Raw genomic sequence first — 24,115 nt, 5'->3', positions numbered from 1 at the left:
GAGACTCTTGTGATCGGTGAAGATAGTGCTCTTAGTTCCATACAAAAAATTTCTCCACAGTTTAAGCGCAAAGACAACGGCTCCAAGTTCAAGATCATGAGTAGTGTAGTTCCGCTCGTGAATCTTCAATTGGCGGGAGGCATAGGCAATAACCTTTGATCATTGCATCAGTACACAACCAAAACCACTCTTCGATGCATTACAATAAACAACAAAGTCGTCACTGCCCTCAGGAAGTGATAGGATAGGTGCGGTGGTTAACTTCTTCTTCAAAGTTTGAAATGCTGATTCGTATGCGGGTTCCCAGATGAACTTCTTACCCTTGTGAGTCAGCGCGGTCAAAGGACGCGCAATCAGAGAAAATCCTTGGATGAATCTTTGGTAGTAACTGGCGAGACCTAGGAATTGGCGAATGTGAGTTGGAGTAGTGGGGGTCTCCTACTTGCTGATAGCTTCATTCTTGGTGGGATCAACTTTGATACCCTGGTCGCTCACAACATGACCCATAAATTGAACTTCCTTCAACTCAAATTCACACTTGGAGAATTTTGCGTAAAGTTGCTCTTGTCTCAAGAGTTCAAGTACTAGTCAGAGGTGTTGCTCATGCTCTTCTTCGCTCTTAGAGTAGATGAGAATATCATCTATGAAGACGATAACAAACTTATCCAAGTACGGCTTGCAGACACGATTCATGAGGTCCATGAACATGGCAGGTGCATTGGTCAATCCGAATGGCATCACGAGAAACTCATAATGACCATAACGAGTTCTAAATGCAGTCTTCATCACGTCACTTTCCTTCACCCTTAGCTGGTGATATCCGGATCGCAAATCGATCTTTGAGTAAACACTCGATCCTTGTAGTTGATCAAAAAGATCATCAATTCATGGAAGAGGATACCGATTCTTGATAGTCAATTTGTTGAGTTCACGGTAGTCGATACACATACGGAAGGATCCATCATTCTTCTTCACAAACAACACAGGTGCGCCCCAAGGCGAGAAGCTTGGTTGGATAAATCCTCGATCAAGTAGTTCTTATAGTTGACTTTGTAATTCTTGCATCTCAGAAGGTGCGAGTCTATAAGGTGCGCGAGCTACAAGTGCGGCAATTCAGGCAATTCCTCTGGGAAGACATCGGAAAATTCGTTCACAATTCGAACGTCGTTCACGCTCTTCACCTCAGTTTCTACCGCTTTCACATGTGCTAGGACAGCAAAACGTCCCTTCTTCATAATCTTTTGTGCTTTCACGCAACTAATGAGGTTCAACTTCGAGGTACATCTCTCTCCATAGATAACCAGTGGTTCGCCATCTCCTTGTGGTATGCGAAGTGCTTTATCTTCACAGATAATATCAGCCCTTATCTTGTTCAACCAATCCATACCGACGATCACGTCAAAACTTCCCAGTTTGATAGGTATCAAGTCAATTTCGAAATCTGCTCCAGCTATGTTGATAATAGCTCCACGACTAATATGGTCAACCTTTTCAAGTTTACCGTTGGCGACCTCGACAAGCATACTTTCTTTTAACGGGACTAATGACCAATTAATCTTATCGCAAAAATGTCTACATACATAACTTCTATCCGCACCAGTATCAAACAAGACAGAAGCTAAAAGGTTGTTAATTTTGAATATACCTGTCACCAAGTCGGGATTTTCTCGGGCGTCCCTTGCATTAACGTTGAAAGCTCTAGCGCGGGGTGGTTCGCCGTCTTTTCGCTTGTTTGGGCACGCATTTATGAAATGGCCCGTCTGCCCGCATTCGTAGCACTTCTTTGGCCCATTGGTGTTTGGCTTCCCATTCAAAGTGGTGACCTTGAAGTCTTTCCCGATATGCCCAGCCCGTTGGCATTTCTCACAGACAACATTGCAATACCCAGTGTGGTGTTTGTAACACCTCTTGCATTGTGGTAAGGTTCCCTTGTAGTTCGGGTTGGATTTGGTGTTGTTATTGGGGTTGGGGTTTCCACCGTTGTTGTGCCTCTTGGCGGGGGTCTGGTCATAGGTTCTCCCCTTGTTGTTGTGGTGGTGGTGGTGGTTGTTGTTGTTGTTGTTGTTGTTGTTGTTGTTGTTGTTGTTGTTGTTGTTGTTGTTGTTGTTGTTGTTGTTGTTGTTGTTATTATTATTATCCCACTTTCGCTTTTCGCTACTACCAGCCTCAAACTTAGCCTTCTCCGGCTCATCAATAAGAATCTGATTCATGAGGGTATGCGCCATGCGCATTGCTTCGGGAACATTCGGTGGTTTGGACGATGTGACGTTTCCTTTGATGGACTTAGGAAGTCCCCAGAAGTATCTCTCCATACGCTTGAATTTCGGGGTGACCATTGTCGGACACATAAGAGCTAGTTCCAAAAATCTCCTTTTGTAGCCATCAAGGTCGTTCCCAACGGCCTTTAACTGCATAAATTCGATTTCCATCTTCTGGATTTCGGTTCTCGAACAATACTCATCAATCATAGCAGCTTTGAATTCCTCCCATGGCGTAGCATACACCTCATCAATGCCTTTCGCTTGAGCTAACGTGTTCCACCACGTTAGCGCGCCGTCAGATAGCGTGCACGAAGCAAACTTGGTCTTATTATCCTCCGAACAGTTGCTAACTTGGAATACTGATTCAAGTTTCTCGAACCATCTGGTGAGACCAACCGGTCCCTCGGTTCCACTGAAGTTATGCGGTTTGCAGCTCTGGAATTCCTTGTAAGTACACCCATTTCGAACGGGTGGGATAACCGGTGGTGGTGGCGGTGGAGCTTGGAGGTTTCTTTCTGCTAGGGCTGCGGCTACACGTTCTTGGATCATCTCTTCAATTTGAGCAGCAGTAGGTGTGGATCGACCGTTTGCCATGATGTTCTAAACAAAAATTTTGACTCAAGTCAAAATCCAGCATTCAATATAGTAATAATATAGTATATAGTAACCAACATGGAATCAAAACATCTCATGTTATTAAATAACGTATCTAGGTACAAATACCACAGAATCATCGTACAGTAATGTAAATAGAACATCGTGCAAGAATTAAATAACGTAAAGTTCCATTAATAATAATAAGTTTCATACATCTGAATAAGTCCGTACAATACATAAGTGAAATAAGAATCTACAACTAGATTACATCATGAAATCTAATACAAAAGGTCCTACGGTGAAGGTGGGTGTAGGATGTCTAAAACCTGAGCCAACTGCTCCTCGAGCTCAGTAACCCGAGCTTGGAGGGTTCCCACCTCCCTTGTCAATTCCTCGACAGTGGGAGTTGGTGGGGCAGGCGGTGCTGGTGGTGCAGGTGGGGTCGGTGGAGCGGATGGTGCTGGTGGAGCGGGTGGTGCAGACTGCACGAAACGGGGTGCAGATGTCCCGGCTCCAGAAATAGTCAGCACGTAACGAGGTGCCTTACGTATGAGTGGGTCGGCAGGGTACGGCACAAGCCGCTTACGGGCAGTAACCCTCCGACGCCGACCAAAAGCATCAGTGAAAGCACGACCTCTATTCACCCCTGGAATGATGGTGCCATCAGGACGGTACCGCTTCTTCGGCGGGGTGGAGGGTGCCTGAATAGGTATATCAGCAGGGTCCTCGTCGTCACTGGAGTCTGATGAAGAATCATCTGATGAAGAATCGGCGGATGATGAGTCATCCGAATCATGTGGTGGAGACACGGGTGGCTGAACTGGCAGTCCGAAGGCGGCCAACATCTCTCTGTGTCTGAATGGCGGAATCGGCACTAAACGTCCATCTGGAGCGCGTTGGCACGACATGCGCATATGGTTACGGAATGGCCCTTCCCCGAACTCCGCGGGGATCACAACACCACCGATGCGGGGCTATGAATCCGAGGGTCTGGGAGCAGACGGAGCTGGAATCTCCGCAGGGTCCACGTGTCCGTCAATAGTAGCCACTGGTGCATGCGGCTGGCTGCTAGTCCCGGAAGATGAAGCGCCGGGGTCACTCGTGCGTATCGGGATCGGTGGATCGGCAACGGTGGTAGGTGGAGTAGCTAAAGAGTCTAAACTGCCCAAAACGCTAGCAGGTGGTACATCCGACATCTGAACAAGGAAAAATAAATTTTCCATGTCAGTAAGTCATAAAGCAAGCACGTATTTGGCCAACAGTTTAAATCATGTATATCAATAAGCAGCATGGCAATAATAACGAGTCGTACAGAAGTAGCATGCAATCGAAAGCAAGTGATATCATACAGTAGTGAAATCATGTAGTAGCATACGGCATATAGCAGTAAAAGCAAGCAGCAGCATGCAGTAAGTTCAGTAGAAACACGTAAACTAGCAAGTTGTAGATTAGTCCTATTAGTGAATCCTAATCGGGTCGGTCTTAGACTCACTAATGCAACCTAATTCCCTACAACCAATGCTCTGATACCAAATGTGATGCCCCGTACAAAACCATCATGTACGAATCATCAACAACAGGATCATTACAAGGTTAAGTACTATATGCATTTTCAAAAAGAGTTTGCATTCATTAATAAAGTGATGTCTAAGCCAACATCGAATGTTTTACAATCCAAAAGTATGCTTCACTAAGTAGAAGCAAATAATAAGTGTATGTGACCACAACGGTCGTTACAAGTCATAGTTCAAAAGTACTAATGTTTGAATGCAAAATAAAGTAGTTCATGCGATAACAACTCTAAGCAGTGGGTGTCTACAGCACGACTAGTACATAGCGGAAGCTAACCTCAAGCACCTGAGAAAAACATGCTTAAAAACGTCAACACAAAGGTTGGTGAGCTATAGTTTAAGTATAACAGTAAGTAAGGTAGGCCACGAGATTTCAGTGCTACAAAGAGCGTTTCAAAACAGTATGATAAAGTATATGTTAACCGTGGGCACTTGGTAACTAACTTAACGTTTATACCCCCTGAAAGTACACTTGGCAAGTGCGTATGTTTATGAAGTATTAAACGCTCGTTAAATGCTAGCGCGACTAGCCCGAGTGGGGATGTCAAACCCTATGGATCCATATCTAAGATTCGCGTTCACGGTTCAAAAACCAATGATTAAACGTTACCGAGCTAAAGGAAATGTTTATGCCGTTGTATAACCCACACATATATAAGTTTAAGTACTCGTGCCTAGTATGTAAAATATAAAATCCGCATGCATTCTCAGTTCCCAAAATAAGTTAAAGTAAAAAGGGAATGCTATAACTCACAATGATAATGTAGTCGTAAAGTCGGTTCGGAAAAGGTGTGCAAGTAATCGGTCCGAAGGTCCTCAACCTAAGGCAAATAGTAGTAAGTCAGTAAATTGTCTTAATAGGTTTAAAGTATGTAAATAAGGTCTTAAGGGTCATCATCATTCATCATTTAACAAAAGGTGTAAAGTAGGTTTCGTTCATGAAAGTAGTTTAAAACAAAAGCTGACTTCGATGAGTCACCACGGCCTCTACCCTTACTGAATTAAGGTGAGACCAGTGGCCATGGCTCCGTATATGAGTCCCTTAAGTGTGGTAAAATTTACAGAAGCAAACTCGTCTTCGTTTGACCTTGGCGACGTTCTAAGTGCGAGTAGGTCAGAAATTTCTGCACAACGTTAAAAGGACATAGTGACGATCGGAGGGCCATAAATCCTAAACCGTAACTCGGATTAAGACGAGTCCTATATGAAAAGTTATCTACTCGAACAGAGATATTTGAAAATCATAATCACAACAACCCAGGTCTACTGGTCTGTTACAGGATCACCAAAACACTAGGTAGAAGACAGTAAACAGAAAATAATGGGTTCCGGTGCTCGATGCTTATCACGGTTCTCATCCTTGATGCATATAACTTCAAGTGTACAACTCATTTATGTGTTTGAATCATCTTGACCAAGATTTGACCATCATAACCCAAGTGCAAGTCTAAGACATGAAGCACAACTCACTTAAGAGTTGTATGAAGTTTGATGAACCAAAGTTACATCAAAGTCTTAGATCTAACACATACATGAACTTTATAAGTAAAAACAAGTTACAAACTTGAAGTAAACTTATGAAATCAAGATATTGAGTTGTAGAACATAGTTCATAGTTTGATCTTGAAGATCCAAGACTTAAAAGTCTAGATCTACCATAAGTGTACCAAGTTATAATTAAAAAGTTTCATTTACATGTTCTTGAACTCTTAAAGTTAACTTTAAGTTCAAGATTAATGAGATCAAAGTTAACTAGTAACATTTAACCAAATACAACCAACAACATGAAATTAAAGTGCAAGTAAATGAAGTAACAAACTAATTTAAACAAGTAATTAGTTCATTGTTGTTCATACTTTAAAGATTCAAACCAAAGTTTGATCTTTAAGAAAGTAAACTTTAAAGTTTACTAACATGACTTACAAGCATGATTTACAACTATGAACTTTAATCTTTCAAAACATTATATGTAGAACCTAAACTAGAGAGTTTAGTTCTTGAATGTTCTTGTTAATACAAGATAAAGTGATGAACAAACTAGTGAGTTTGATTTATAATAACATGTAAGTAAAGAAGGATAACAACTAGTAATCAACACAAGTAACTAAAGATTTAACAAACAAAGAATGATGATGATGAAGAGTGATATGTCATGGTTTTACAAAGGAAAGAAAGGAAGAATGATTCAAGTTTACTTACAAGAACTAGAGAGAAAAGTGAGAGAGAATGAAGCAAGTTTGAGAGTGTTTGAAATTGTGAGAGAATGAGAGTAAACAAGTAATGAGAAATGAAACAAAAGCACTCCTAACCATGCCTAAAGGCCACGGTTTCAGCTGTACAAAGGGAGGGGGAAGTTGTTTGTTGGGTTCTTGCATGTAAAGCTCATAAAAGGTGGATAAAGAATGGTTATGCATGGGGATAACAAGTTAACTAGATTCCTTCAAGTAAAACTAACTAGTTAAGGTTCAATTTAATACTTACAAGTGAAAGAGTGGCTAGTTAGTCCACTTAAAGTGTAGGGTGGGCTTATAAGCCCAAAACCATGAGTCCATTAACATTAAACAAAGCCCAAGTTCAAAAATTAACAAATAAAGTCCAACAAAAGCCCAAGTAATTAACCAACAACCTTAGTTAATTAAAATGATTAATAAAACTAATCATGAATGTAAATAATATCTAAAAATATTATTCGTGAAAGTTCTGGGTGTCACAAAGACGTTTCGGGCAATTAAAGTCAAGTTCGGGCAATCATGGCAACATGTAAATGTAATAACATACATTCGTTTAATCACAAGTATTTATAATAGTAATTATTAATAAATAAATGTTGGAAAATCCAGGGTCGTTACACTTTCTACCTTGTTGGATTCAAGCCCACCCTACTCTAGCTAGTGACCCAATTAATTAGCCCAAGTATTATTACTAGTAGCCCATAATAATAAATAAATAATAAATAAATTAGTTAATGAGTCATACTAGCATAATGGATAAGGATTATCAACTTTGTCACTTAGGATTCTAGCATAAGGATATACTTTAGACACCATTAGCCAAAAAGTAAAACTTTGTCTCCCCCCTCCCCCATCAAAAATCACGGCCACTAAGGCCTTGGTCTTGGCCACCTCATCAATCCATGTGATACTCATTTGCTTATAAATACTAGCCTTTAGCCTCTCATTCCAACACTTGATCATTTTGGCTTTTCACACACTTATTCATTCTTTCTTTCTAGCTTGTAAGTTTTCTTTTTCTTCCTCTTTTCTTCATCATTTTCATGTATATCATCATCATTCTTATGGAGATCAAGTTCCTTGTAATTTTGATCTTACTTATATCTTGTTGATTCAAGCATGAATCTTTCAAGAACATGGAAGATTCAAGCTTTCTAGCTTGAATCTTCATATCTTTTTGTAGATCTACTTCTTTTATACTTTAATCTTGTTATTTTATGATAAAGATTCAAACTTTTGTTTGTAATCTTCATGCATCTTCAAGATCCAAGCTTTATGCTTCAAGATCTTCAAGAACAATTAAGATGCAAGCTTTCTAGCTTGAATCTTCATATCTTTTTGTTAGATCTAAGTTCTTTTTGCTTTGATCATGTTGTTTTGTGAAAAATATTCAAACTTGTGTTTGTTATCTTCATATATCTTAAAGATCCAACCTTTATGCTTCAAGATCTTCAAGAACACTTAAAGGTTCAAGCTTTCTAGCTTTGCAACCTTGTAACTTGTGTGAAATGGATCCAAGCTCTCTAGCTTAGGGTTCCATCACCACATTTGACTTGGATTGTGCTTATACTTGTTGAATTGATGTAAAGTTTGTAGCTTTAGTTGTTATTGTGAATTGAAATTGTGTTAAGACTAAGGATATGATGTAACCTTGGTTCATCATCCATCTAAGACTCATGAATGAGTTGTGTTCTTACTTGGTCTTAACACATTGTGTATTGATGGTGAATCTTGGTCAAAAGTGATGCTAAACCATCAACGAGTTGTACACTTGAAGCTACAAGCATCAAGGATGAGAACCGTGATGAGCATCAAGCACCAAGAACCCACCGGAGCACTTGTCCACTGATTTTCGTATCTGATCAGACCACCTGGGCTACTGTAAAATTTATTTTCAGTTAGTTCGGTTCGAGTAGATGATTTTCCGTTTAGGCCTCATCTTAATCCGAGTTACGGTTTAGGATTTATGGCCCTCCGATAGTCACTACACCCTATTAACGTTGTGCTGAAATTTCTGACCTACTCGCACTTAAACCATCGCCACGGTCAAATGAAGACGAGTTAGGTTCTGGAAATTGGTCAGTGGATAGGGGACTCATATACGGAGCCATAGCCACTGACTATGCATCTTTTCGATTTATGTAGAGGTCGTAGCAGCTGACCGAAGTCAGCCTATTGTTTCGATCTCTATTCTTGTCAAACTTACTTAGCTTTTATGATGATGAACGATGATGATGATGACACTTAAACTTATTTTATGCACTATTAGAATTTATAAAGACAACCTACTGACCTAGTAACCTTTGATTTAGGTTGACGACCTTTCGGACCGACTTACTACTTGTGTACTTTCATTACCGACTTTACCGCTTTTATCACTGTGAGTTATAGCATCCCTTTTTACTTTAACTATTTTAGGACTGAGAATACATGCGCTTTTTACGTTTTACATACTAGGCACGAGTACTTAAACTTTATATGTGTGTGGGTTATACAACGGCATAAACATTCCCTTTAGCACGGTAACGTTTAGTCATTGGTCTTTGAACCGGTGAACGCGAATCTTAGATATGGATCCATAGGGTTTGACATCCCCACTCGGGCTAGTCGTGCTAGTATTTAACGGGTGTTTAATACTTCGTGAACATACGCACTCGTCAAGTGTACTTTCAGGGGGTTATAAACGTTAAGTCTAGTTACCGGGTGCCCACGGTTATGCATATACTTTTCATACTGTTTTGATACGCTGTTTGCAGCGCTGAAATCTCGTGGCCCATCTTACGTTACTATTACAACTTAAACTATAGCTCACCAACATTCGTGTTGACTTTTTAAACGTGTATTTCTCAGGTGCCTAGAGGTTTATTGCTTCCGCTGTTAGACTTGATGTCATGCTGTTATTGAATTGCTGTTATGGACCTACTGTACTAGTTATCCGCTGCATTACTAGAGATGTCTCAAATTATGAAACTTATGTTTTGCATTCGTAAACTTATGTTATTTTGGAATAATGGTTTGTAATAAGTCTTATGACATGTTATCTTTGTAAAACGTTATCTTTTTAATGAATGCAAATCGGTTTTCAAACAGCATATAGTGTTTGACCTTGTGATGATCCTGTTGTTGATGATCTGTACACGATGGTTTTGTACGGGGCGTCACAATAACAATATGACAAGTTTCAGATAAAATATTCAACACATAATAAATAATTGTAACAGATAGATAATCATGCAAGATGAAAGCAACTCAAGATAATAACTTTATTAAATTAAGGAAAGCATTCACCGTTTACAGACGAGATCTGGACCATTATAAGTGCTGACAACCTCTAGCCCGCTCCTATTACAATCTTCGGCGTTCGCCTCCGGGTACTTAATTTCCCTCTCGGAAGTGAGAAGGCCTTGAAAGCTCTAGTGGGAGAAAATGTATTGTAGTGAGAGAGTGAAGAGAGGTATGTGTTGGAATGAATGACAAAGACCCATTAAATAGACTTGGAAATTGCCAAAATACGCCTGGCAGGGCGTATGACAGGGCGTATTTGGCAGGCCGTATGGCTGGCAGGCCGAATGGTGGGCCGTTTGTTGGCACGTATCTCGCAAGCCGTATCCATAGTGGCAGGCCGTATGGCCGGCCGTATGGCAGGGCGTATGGTGTGCTGGTCAGCCTTGATTCCCTGGATCGTAACTTGATTTCTTGTCTTTCACCGTTTTCGCTCTAGAATCTTCGTTTTAGCTCCGTTTCTCTTGATTCTTTTTACATCGTCTTTGTAATCACTTTACCTACAAGTTTAACCGAAAAAGCGATTATTTTGCTGACAAAGCTTTGAACTTTATGCTTTTGGGATTCAATATCGGGGGTAAAAACGTGACTTTTTAGCCGATATCAGTGGGTATTGGTGATCTCGTGATTAGACACTTGAATTATGCTTGATCTTGAGAAATGTAAGGTTCGTCCCAAAGCTCAAGAGTCGGTTGATTTCGGTTGAGCAATTGGATGACGATAATTTTCATGTTCTATTTGGGGATCAAAAGTAGGTAGTGTTTAAAGGAGATTATGTGATTGCTCGCGGGTTTAAAAGGAGAACCATGTATATGGTTGAAGTTCTTAAGTAAGAATGGCTAAGTGATTTTGTGGATGTCAAAAATTCTAGCGTGCTAATGCTTTCGATTATAAAAAGGTTAGATTTTTTTTTGCATTCGATTATATAGCATCTATTTATATTTATATTTATATTTATATTTATATATACGTTTAATGTGGTTAAGGAAGAAAAAGTTGTTAAAAATTTGTATAAAAGGTTGAAAAGTTGTTTAAAAAATTGTAAAAAAAAGTTGTTAATTTTTTTTTTAAAAAAATAGAGGGCTATAATCGGTCAAAGATAATGTCAATTTAAATTGAATATTTTACGAGGACTTAAGCCCGTCAAAACAAAATAGGAGGGGGTAATGCATAATTCCCTATTTTTCTGAAAAAATAAAATTGATGTGACATGTGAAATAGTAAAAACCTAACTTACAAAGTCAAATCAAATCTGCTACTTGACCTCAAGCCTAAACTAATGACTTTTCCTTTTGATTTTTTTTTTTTAGATCATCCGAGGGGGACTAAACTATCCGTTGCGATCATCTCCCGTTATGTATAATTTTTTAACAATCATTTATCATACATTTTAGTTGAATTAATTTATTCGCACAATATGAAACTTATTTTAGTTAAATAGTCAACTCAAATTGTTTGAGTTGGTCGTGTAGTAACGGTTTTAATCGTAGGTGACTACGGGGATAATTATGATTATGGTTAGTAAGAGTTAAATGATAAACTAAGTATTTTAGTGTTGCTATGAAATTTTTTTAGCAATGTAACAATATGAATTATGTATGGTTTCTTAGGAAAAAAAGTTGTCCATTTTTACGCTCTCAAAACAACGTAGAAACTCAAAGGAAAAAAAACTCTTGAATGAAAAAGGAAAAGAGATGGAACTCGAGTTCCTTCGAAAATGAAAATATCTTTGGCAAAAAAAATAATTGATCTGTATCGTCTTGACTTAGTTCTCCTTTTTTTTTTTTAATAATGTCGGGCGGGTTCTTCCCCCACCCATATATGAAAATTATTTTTATAACCTTAGTATGAAACAAAATCAAAACGACAATCCGATAAAACTGAAACGACGAAATTTGGCGCGAGTTTTAGTATATAGGTATAATATCTTACATAAGATTTTGGAAGATTTAGTTTCACAAATATAACATAAAAAAACGGATCTCAATTTACTCTTGCCTAACCCTATCAATCTCTCCCCTACCAGTGATATAAAGAATAACAAGATCCGATCGAAAAATAAATCATAACGACGACCTTCAGGATGAATTCGGCAAGATGCGATATCATGTTGGAATTCCACACTAACCAATTTAGATTTTTAAAAATACAAAATTGACATTTGAAATGGAAGGTTCCAAAATAGTATGTTGTACATATCAAACGATTGAGAGAGTAATAAACGTCCCGAATTTGTTAATGTTCAGCCTCAAGGTCCCGACTTTTTTTAGTGTTTTTAGTTACTAGTACTGTATATGACTATATACACTTATATATGGAGATCAAAATATGCTATTTCAGAAATTTTAACCAAAAACAAATTAAACTCGTCATTATAGTACCAAAAGTCATAGTGAAAGTCGTTTACAAACAATTAAATATAGTAAATCTTTAAAATTTTCTTCTTTTTTTTGGAAATGCAATGAAATTTTTTATTAAACTCGAAATGTACAACATAACAGGAGAACCCGTTGTCAGAATGAAAGTAGCAACAAACAACATCTGGTTGCGGAGGGCGCAACAATCAAAAACACGAGGCTAACTATAAAACACGGAGTAAAAATACAAATACACTAAATTACTACTAAGAAACGTAAGTAAGAGGGTTGGAAAGCCACACGATCCATTCAATCTTCTTGTCTTTAACTCGAGCGGATATCCATTGATACGATTTTAATTGAATCTCCATTAGCATAGTCGGACCCGTCCAACTTTTGTTAGAAAAAACTTTTTGATTCCGGTTTTTCCAAAGAAAGTAGGCGGTAGTCCATTCGATAGTTTGCCAAATCTTACACCCGAACCATGTCATTGAACTATTGTTTTTTCCCCTGAAAGCTTCGCTCACACTTAGGTTCACAACCGATTCTGCTTGGCCTTGTGGTCACATAGTGTTTGATTCTTAGCTGCCTCTAACAGTCTAACTTGTTAATTTGATCAAGCATGTCTCTTTTCTCTTTCTCAACTCCTCAACTCCTCCTTTTATGTCCGGCAATTCTCTTTCTCTCTCTTTCTAGTACTATTTATTTCTTTTGATGCACATTTTTCAACTCAATTTTCTTGTGTTGCTCTAGCTGTGTCTTGTGCATCTCTTCCCATTCATTCTTTAGTTCTTTTTTTTCTTGTGGTATTATAACCAACTCTTTCATTTCTCCTAGAATCACATTCGATATATCAGCTAGCTTGTACATTCCATATATAGCTTCTACCATTTGTTCCTTCCTTTATTTCCTTGCATCCTCCCTCATTCTTTGAATACTTTCACACTAGTTGCGGTATCTTACTCTAAGTGTTAGTAAGGTTGTTTGTTAAAGTTGTATACATTGTTTTTTGTTTACCTCCACATTATTTGCTCCTAGTTCTTCATTCATCTTCGACATGGAATTATTAGCTATTTTTAATATTTGACTTTCATCTTTAGAAGTTTTTCTTGCCTCAACGCTTTAATACAAGATTCTTTTAATCTAATTCTTTGAGCTAGAAACTTTTTCTGTAGCCCTTTCTAGTTCCATTTCCACTTCAAGCTTCTTCTTTACGAGTTTTTCATACTCTTTTGGATCTAAGTTAAGTGATGTTTTAGTTATTTAAGGGATTTTTTTTTTTTTTTTTTTTTTTGACGGCAAAAGCAAAATATATAAATAAACGCTCCCTAGCAAGGCGCTAAGGGAGAAATTATAAAGGCATTTGAAGCCAAGCATTCCAATTAGAAATCGCTTGACCTCGGTTTTTTAACCAACGAAAATAAAAAAGTTTAATTACATCAAGAATACAATTTTTATGAATAACAATATCGTCAAATGCCACACCGTTTCTGTATCTCCACATGACCCATAAAACTGTAACCACAATCACTTTGGCCCTCATTAACACGTTCGAAGAAAAAAGAGAACCCTCGATCCAAGAATTAATTTCTTCCCAATTCCGAAAAATAGGCATATTGCAACTAAGCCACACCCGAACCAAGTGCCAAATATCAACAGCCACTTGACACTCAAAAAATGTATGATTTAAACGTTCGACACCAAGCTGACAACTCGGGCATAATAACGAAGGAATGTCGATACCTCTAGTGGAAATATTCCAACGAACAGGTAAAGCATCTAGCTTGAAACGCCACATAAAAACGTTAACTTTTCTTGGAGCTTGTTTTAACCATGTAGTTAAAACCGAATTCGAAGGAAGAATCTGTTTATCTATATGATCTCGAGTAGACTTAACAGAAAATATACCATCATTGCTCAGCGAGGAGACCCATTTGTCATCTCGGTCTGTAATTCGAAGGAATGTCGATACCTCTAGTGGAAATATTTAAGGTTCTACTTTCGCATATGTCAGTACTAGCTCCTTTTGTTTGTGGTTTCTTAGGGATGACAATGGGCGAGAAAAAACTTGTGACCCGCGGGTATCCGATTCGTGATGGGTGACTAAAATCATCAAATCTTACCCCGCGGGCACGGGTACATGTAAAAAATTACACCCACCGACGACTCGCGGTTATATACTACCCGTCCCGAGTAAAACCCGATCCGCAAATCCATTGCATTTTTTTTTAATTTACTCACGAGTTTATACTTACAATTATATTAAATTTAAAATTGAATTTAATTATAATGGAATAATGATAAATATATACTGTTACATGCAAAGTAATAAAAAACTTAAATTTCACTTTATTTTACATGTAGCTTGTACATACATGACTTATAATTAATAAAATATTCGGCTTTTTAATTTTTTTTAACTAAATTGTAAATTTTTATTACCCGTGGGTCAGGCGTATCCGCGAGTCATGGGCATGGGCGAATTTTCTTTACCCGCAGGCGGGTAACGGATCACAACGAGAAAAAAATATATTCGACGGACGGGTGGCGGGTATATAAAATCCGTATCCATCGCTCGCAGGCGCCATCCCTAAATTTTCTGACCATCAATTTACTTTTTATTTTTGTCGATATACCCACTTTGAATTCCCCAACTTCAACTTTAGTGAAAATTTCACTTTGTACTTCTTTTAATATGTCATTGTAATTGTAATTAGTTATCTTCCAAAAGAAAGTACTCCGTAATAAACAGACAAAATTATTACTAAAAGTTATGCGAACTTTCATATATAAACCGAGTAAAATTGGAACTTTAGTAATTTTTTTAGTATCACCTTGAGTAAGAGACATTTATTTTGGAATAAATATAAATAGTAACGTGGACTCTTATTTTTGGACGAATTTAGTATATTATTAACCCTTATATTTTGTTTGCTGTTAAACACGCATAAAAATATCATGAAGTTCTCTCTCCCTTCTAAATAATTTTCACCGTGTAACATTTGTGGTACTTTTTATTCTACTTCGACTTTAAATATTTTTTTATATTGTGTATATCTATATCTGATGAAAGATTATATCAATCAAAACAGTGCCACTAAAATCAATATCATTCATATAAATTTTAGCAAATATTATGTAAATAATAAAGTCAAAGTTATAAAAAAATATTTTAAAGTTGAATGAAATAATTATTAATTTTGGGACATGGATAGTATGTAACAAGTAGGATTTATGATAATACTTATGTTGATTGAGAAAAGTTCATAAAAACTAATACAAGAATTTTAGAGTGTTAAATGAGGCCACCCTATTTATACTAAGCTACTACACAATAGAAGACTAAGATCAAACGAAATCAGTGATAACAATTAAAAATCTATAACATTCAAATATTTATATAATTCTTGAGATATTCATGAAGTTCTTACGTCATTCTTTGAAGGAATCAAAGGGGGAATTTTAGAAATCTTCCATAGGATTTTTAGGGTCTTACTTGATTTGTGTTGAAATCTCGAAATTGGACAAAATTAAGGGTTAGTTTAATAAAATAAAATGATTAAGCGTTAAATGATTCTAATACTGCGTTTAATAAAACTTAATGATTTAGCACTGACTGATTCATAATCTCAATGATTCAAAGTCTCTGAATAAACTTGGTACTAAATGAAAATAAGTTGTTTGATAACTATTTTGAATAAACTATTTGAATTAGGTAAAATTACTTTATTAAGGTGTTACATGAATAAAAAATTCAGTATTGTTTGTAAAGTGTTCTGGATATGATTTGAGGAAGATATTACATAAAATTTAGGTGATAAATGATTAAAAGGGTGTTTTAACTCTGAATGGTGTAACAATGAATGTTGAACCATTTAATCATTCTGGTTGAATGTTTTAATGGTTCAACATTCAGGCTGAATCATTCAATTAACCGGTATACAAACACAATCTAAATCCAAAGATTATGATTTAGGCATTTAACTTGGTTCTGAATGACAATAACATATTTGATAATCATTTAAAATGAACTATAAGGGCGATGTAATATTAATGTATTAACCTTATAAATGAATAAATTAAACTGCTGGAAAATAAACGTGTAGCTGATTAAGTCCTCTGAGTGATCACACATTGTTATTAAAAAAAATAACTCAAGCTGAAGAAACTTATTCAATGGTCACTGCTAATCGTTTTTGGTCCCAAACCTTTGGGGTTGCTTTTTCCAATAAACGTTGGTTACATTTCTTTATGTTATTGATAGTGCTCCAAACGAACATATATTTAGTCGCAATATCATCCCAATATGTAAAGTTTTTAGTTGTAATTATTCTATTTTTAAGTTGTAATCGTTTAAATAAATAAATGTGAAGACAAAGCACGAAGATTAAAGAATTGAAGAAAAAGTGCCACTAAAGCCTAAAAAGTGCCACTAAAGCCATAGTGCACTCAAAAGTGCGACTAAAAGTGAGTTAAAGACTTGCGCGGATTTTGAGAGTTAAGGAAAATAATTTTTTGTGCAAATTACAAATTGTAAAACGCAAAGTACAAGATATTAAATAGTACGAAAGGACGTTCGAAAATCCGGAACCGGGACCTGAGCCAACTATCAAAGCGCGACGCAACGGGCCGAAAATTATGAGTCAACTATGCACAAGAATATAATATAATATTTAAATAATTATATAAATTATTTATATATTATATATTAATTAAATATAACGTCGACAAGCTAGGAGACAAGGCAGCAAAAACCTGGCCACATTGCTATAAAAGGCAGGCCTGTGGTCGAACTCAAAACACACTCTTTCAATCTCTCCCTCTGTAATATATAATAAATATATATATATATATATATATATATATATATATATATATATATATATATATATATATATATATATATATATATATATATATATATATATATATGGTACTTTTATATTAGTTAGTTTGGGTAATGTAAAGGTTATTTTACGGGTTTTGAAGTCGAAGTTCTGTCCGTGTAACACTACGCGATAAATAATCAATGTAAGTTATGTTCTTCTTTTTAAATTAATGTCTCGTACTTAAATTAATATTATGCTTATTTAAGTCGAAGTAATCATGATGTTGGACTAAATATTAAAGATGGGGTAATTGGGCTTTGTACCATAATTGGGGTTTGAACAAAAGAACGACACTTGTAGAAATTAGACTATGAGCTATTAATGGGCTTTATATTTGTTTAATTGAATGATAGTTCGTTAATTTAATATAAAGATTTACAATTGGACGTACTTATAAATAAACATATACACTCGATCGGAAACGATGGGCGGGATATTTATAAGTAATAGTAATCGTTCATTTAACTGGATACGGGAATGGATTAATAGTCAATGGACTTATTAAAACAGGGGTGAATTACATACAAGGAAAATTGGTGTAATTATAGTTTTAGTCCCCAATTAATTGGAATATTTGACTTCGGATATAAGGATAATTTGACGAGGACACTCGCACTTTATATTTATGACTGATGGACTGTTATGAACAAAAACCAGATGGACATATTAAATAATCCAGGACAAAAGACAATTAACCCAGGATAATTAATTAAAATCAAAAAGTCAAACATCATGATTACGGAAGTTTAAATAAGTATAATACTTTTATCTTATTTCTTATCGCATTTTACACACTTAAATTATCGTCATTTATATTTTTCATTAGGTTTTAATTTTGACTTAAAATATAAAATCGATAAACCGGTCATTAAACGGTAAACCCCCTTTTATATTATTATTATATATAAAAATATATATTTTGTACAAATATAGTTGTTTAAAATATAGTGTAAAATAAGTCGTCTCCCTTTGGAACGAACCGGACTTACTAAAAACTATACTACTCTACGATTAGGTACAGTGCCTATAGTGTTGTAACAGAGTTTAGGTATATCCCATTTGTAAATAAATTAATTAAAACTTGTATTATATTTTCGTAGTAAAAATATAACTATTTTGTATACACCCCTACGCACATCAAGTATTTTTGGCGCCGCTGCCGGGGACTCGGCGAAACGCTATATTTTTAATATTTATTTGTAAAAATATAATTGTATATAATTTTTAGAAAAACAATATAAAAAAAAAACCTGGACTCGTGTTCCATGCGATCGCATGGATTAAAAGCCAAAACCCCATGCGATCGCATGGGGTGCCCTGACAGTTCTGATCACAGCATTTATTACGCATAGGGTTTATTTTTAATTAATATTATTTAATTAATTTAGGGTTTTAATTAAATATATAATTTTATTATTATTTGTAATATTAAGTTTTAATTTAGTTTTATTAAATTAAAAGAGTTAATACTCTTATAAAATAATAATATAAAAATAATATTTATATAAAAATTGTAAGTTTATCATTTTTTTTATATAATTTGTATATTTTAAACATTTGTATATTTATCGTTCGTAATTAGTTTTAAACTTAGTTTTTGCCGTAGTTATTTTATATTTCTAGATTTTTAGGCTTTGCCGTAAAATCCCTTAAGTGCTTTTTCTTTAGAATTAAGATTTAGGCGCTTTAGAATTTTACGACGTCGCTTATCGCTTTAGTTTTAAATAGATTTTAGTGCCTTTTAAGTGATTGCTGTTTTCCGAATAAAATTGCATTTACCTTTAGACCTTTAGGCGTAACTTTTTAGATATAATATTTAGACTTCTAAGTTTCGACGCTTTATTTTCTTATTTTTATTTTTCGACTGTTTGTTTTTCGACATTTATTTTTCGACCTTTTATTTTTCGACGTTTTTCGACGTTTTTCGACGCGCTCTTTTTATTTCTTATTTCTCTTCGCTCTAGTTTTAGGACATAGAATTTTCTATTTCTTCTCTAAAATTTCAAAATTTCGACGAAAAATTATTTTAAGTGGTTAAATTGATAGACATTCAAAATTTTCTGGTTCGTAGTAATAGTTGGATTTGTTAGTGGCGAGTTGTGGGCTTCCGATTTAAAGGGTCCTGGCTACCTGCTTCATCTATTGGCTATTCGAAACGTGGGCAAAATCAGAAAAATCTATTAATTTGATAACTTATATAATTTTTTTTATTTTATAACTAATAGGATAATTAATAAATGCATCACATTGTAGCTAAAATTTGGTAATAAGTGTAGTATGGAAAATCTCGAAAATATCTTGGGAACTCTTTATGACATCCGAAATCAATTTAATCAATACTCTCAAACGGGCGTTGATGACAATTCGTTCAGTCAATCTTGGATCACGAATGACGAAACAATAACTGGTTGTGAAATCTGTGGAGATTATCACTCAACATAGAAATGTTATTATTACGTTCCTATGGAAAATTATGCACCCATAGAACCTGAATGGAATGATTATGAAGAATACAATTCAAATTGAGATTATTCCCAAGAATATATCCAAACTCAACAACCAGAAGATGAGGAACATTATGTGTCTGAAAATCTTTTAGACAATATGAAAATCAAACTCGAAGAACTCGATGCTCAAAATGAACAAATGAGAGAGTTTGTAAATCGGCAAGCTGAAACTCTATCAGATTACACACCTGTTGATCTGAGGAGTATTGTGCAAGAAAATCTCATATCATCAAATTTTGATGAATTCGAGAGCTCCGAAATCACCAATTATCCCGATGATACTTTTTATTCAGCTTTACCAATTTCACAACATATCGACACATTAATCTCTACCGACGAAATCAACGATCCATCAATGGATGAAGAAGAAGAAGTAAGGGTGACAAATTGGTACTCTTGGGAAAATGATAACGTTGAAAATTTTACCCCCGAGACCAAAATGGTGGGACCGATAAGTACCATTAATGAAGAAGAATTTGCTTCAATCCCGAAATTCACCATTCCACAACCTTCCAACCCAATATTCTCAATAGACGAGTCATCTACCAAAGATGAACTACAAGCTGTAATAGATATTGACACCTCGAATTTCACCCAATTGGGTAATAGAGGTTAAAACCTTGATCCCGAGAATAAATGGAAGGAAATGTTAGAAATTGTCCACCCTGTAGAAATATGTATGTCGGTGTATATCGATCCATTTGACCAAGAACCAGAAAAGAGACATATCCATTTACTAAAAGCTACACTTAAAAAAGAATTAAGTAGTGGCGATCGGGTGGGTCTAAACTTTAAACCCATTGATATATTTTATACCACCCGAGATGTAAATAACTGGCTCACTATTTTAATTCGTGGAACTTATTCTACCGACTTCACATGTCGTCAGCTAAGTATGGGGAAGCCTAACCCCACTTAACGTTAAATTCGGGGTTCGGGTTAGTGCATAACTCGTTAATAAACATGCATAATAAGTTAGGGTAAAAGACGCATTTTCAAAGATTAGCAAACAGTTCAGAAAAGCAACCGTTTTTGAAGAAAAACATGTGTGATAAAACAAGAAGGAATGAACGATGAGGCGCACCATCTATCATTCGACGAGCTTTGTAATTACAAACTGGGTATTTTTAATCACTTTTCTACACTTATCACCCTCGTAAATTTATAATTATAGTCTGATTTCATGCAAATGACGGCATTGCATGATCTCAAGTGTGGGGAAGGGTTATAAATTCTCTCGGGTTTGCACTTGGTTTATTTGCCAAATTTTGTGAAAATTTTAAAAAATTTCAAATAAATGAATTCAAAATCATGTTTATACATATTTATGAACGATGAAAACTAGGTGTTAATACCGAAATTATCGTTACCTCGGAAAGGACATAAATTGAGAAACACCCTAAAAACTTAAATTCATTTAAAATGGAATAAAGGAGAATAAAAAGGCAAAGAAAGAAACTAAGTGTGGGGAGAATGTACCAAGTTATTCAATTAAAAAACTATCTATCACATGTTTCTGTAAAGTTATTGCAGGTGCTTTTGTTTTGGACTAAATTGACTGTTTTACCCGCAATATTATAATAAAGATAAAAGAAAAGATGGATCTACACGATGAATCAATTCCATCATTAAAAGGAAGTAAAGTCTTCTGAAAAAGACACGCGCCTCTTGATTTAGGTCAAGAAGTTGTCGTCCAGACCAGCTGTAGGTTGACAAAAAATCTAGAAAAGTCATCTCTAAAATCAGCAGGAAATCCACGAACCTCAACATCAAACAGGGTCGCCAAGTGGTCAGACTTATCCTAACCATGAGAGGATCTGTCTCGTAAAATGGAGAGGGCGCCGTATAAATTAGCTTGATAAGACTAATGAATCAGATCCCCAGAAAGGATAATCTCCTTAAAGATTAAAAATCAGCTTTTAAGACTGATATTACTCAATCTTTGAGATTGACTTTAAAGATTGAGAATTACAAACTCATGGAATTCGATGATATCTAAACTCGAGCTTGAACGAGAAAATATTTTGATCAAATTAAAACCGATTTATTTTCTGAAAACCTATTTTCAATGCGTTCATTACCATTGAACATAAAATCCTAGGAATTCACCTGGAATTCATTAGGTCACCTGAACCAAATCGGGTGTCAACCGTAAGAACGGTGGTTGCATAGCATGGTCGAAGACATGACCTTGTGCCAGACCAAAAAATTATAGGGTGATCTTTACTATTGCTCCTACAAAGGATAGTAATTGCATCCGACATGTTGTAGACCATGAACATCTGCATGTCATTAGACATCGCCTTAACAGTTGCTTGTTCAACGCTTTCCTTTACAACCGGATGGCAGTTTACCGAAAGGTAATATACGGAGCAAGTATACTGGACGTGTTGCTTTCCTAATACAAGGTTAGCAAGTGGGTGACACAAAACCATAAGTTTTGAGCTAAAATTTTCAAATCTGAAACCCACCAAACCCACAAAAACATTTTGCAAACACCGGTGAAGGGTTATTCAGGAAAACTTATCTTGGGTAAAAGCTAGAATGAATTTTCAAAAGATCAAATGTTTTCATAAAGATCCAATTTCCTTAAGGATCTAAATTTTTATAGTCATGTGGGACTGTAAACCACATTGTTACTATCATTGTTTATACCGCCGTATCAAAATCACTAATGTATAAAGTGTGAAGAATAAATAAGTGATTCGTGTGATTTAATTTCAAGTTCTGTATTGCTTGAGGACAAACAACGCTCAAGTGTGGGGATATTTGATAGTGCTCTAAACGAACATATATTTAGTCGCAATATCACCCCAATATGTAAAGTTTTTAGTTGTAATTATTCTATTTTTAAGTTGTAATCGTTTAAATAAATAAATGTGAAGACAAAGCACGGAGATTAAAGAATTGAAGAAAAAGTGCCACTAAAGCCTGAAAAGTGCCACTAAAGCCATAGTGCACTCAAAAGTGCCACTAAAAGTGAGTTAAAGACTTGCGCGGATTTTGAGAGTTAAGGAAAATAATTATGAGTCAACTATGCACAAGAATATAATATAATATTTAAATAATTATATAAATTATTTATATATTATATATTAATTAAATATAACGTCGACAAGCTAGGAGACAAGGCAGCAAAAACCTGGCCACAATGCTTTAAAAGGCAGGCCTGTGGTCGAACTCAAAACACACTCTTTCAATCTCTCCCTCTGTAATATATATATATATATATATATATATATATATATATATATATATATATATATATATATATATATATATATATATATATATATATATATATATAGTATAGGGTAATTTTATATTAGTTAGTTTGGGTAATGTAAAGGTTATTTTACGGGTTTGAAGTCGAAGTTCTGTCCGTGTAACACTACGCGATAAATAATCAATGTAAGTTATGTTCTCCTTTTTAAATTAATGTCTCGTACTTAAATTAATATTATGCTTATTTAAGCCGAAGTAATCATGATGTTGGACTAAATATTAAAGATGGGGTAATTGAGCTTTGTACCATAATTGGGGTTTGAACAAAAGAACGACACTTGTGGAAATTGGACTATGGGCTATTAATGGGCTTTATATTTGTTTAATTGAATGATAGTTCGTTAATTTAATATAAAGATTTACAATTGGACGTACTTATAAATAACCATATACACTCGATCGGACATGATGGGCGGGATATTTATAAGTACTAATAATCGTTCATTTAACTGGATACGGGAATGGATTAATAGTCAATGGACTTATTAAAACAGGAGTGAATTACATACAAGGAAAATTGGTGTAATTATAGTTTAAGTCCCCAATTAGTTGGAATATTTGACTTCGGATATAAGGATAATTTGACGAGGACATTCGCACTTTATATTTATGACTGATGGACTGTTATGGACAAAAACCAGATGGACATATTAAATAATCCAGGACAAAAGACAATTAACCCAGGATAATTAATTAAAATCAAAAAGTCAAACATCATGATTACAGAAGTTTAAATAAGTATAATACTTTTATCTTATTTCTTATCGCATTTTACGCACTTAAATTATCGTCATTTATATTTTTCATTAGGTTTTAATTGTGACTTAAAATATAAAATCGACAAACCGGTCATTAAACGGTAAACCCCCTTTTATATTATTATTATTATATATAAACATATATATTTTGTACAAATATAGTTGTTTAAAATATAGTGTAAAATAAGTCGTCTCCCTGTGGAACGAATCGGACTTACTAAAAACTATACAACTCTACGATTAGGTACACTGCCTATAGTGTTGTAGTAGAGTTTAGGTATATCCCATTTGTAAATAAATTAATTAAAACTTGTATCATATTTCGTAGTAAAAATATAACTATTTTGTATACACCCCTACGCACATAAGTTATTTGT

The 24,115-nt window shown here is 35.2% G+C and overlaps 1 protein-coding gene across 1 annotated transcript; it reads right to left on the bottom strand.

Moving 5' to 3' along the window:
• Positions 1-13,442: 13,442 nt before the first annotated feature.
• On the bottom strand, positions 13,443-14,097 carry LOC139900204 (uncharacterized). The gene is made up of 2 exons (XM_071882996.1): positions 13,749-14,097; positions 13,443-13,537 (listed from the first exon to the last, which is right to left on the bottom strand). Exons 1-2 carry the CDS (start codon positions 14,095-14,097, stop codon positions 13,443-13,445), a joined length of 444 nt encoding a protein of 147 aa, XP_071739097.1.
• Positions 14,098-24,115: the final 10,018 nt, after the last annotated feature.

Source organism: Rutidosis leptorrhynchoides, chromosome 3 (assembly GCF_046630445.1).
Source record: "Rutidosis leptorrhynchoides isolate AG116_Rl617_1_P2 chromosome 3, CSIRO_AGI_Rlap_v1, whole genome shotgun sequence".
Taxonomy (NCBI): Eukaryota; Viridiplantae; Streptophyta; class Magnoliopsida; order Asterales; family Asteraceae; genus Rutidosis; species Rutidosis leptorrhynchoides.
Note: the sequence above shows the minus strand (reverse complement) of the source record. Positions and strands in the feature narration are given on the sequence as shown.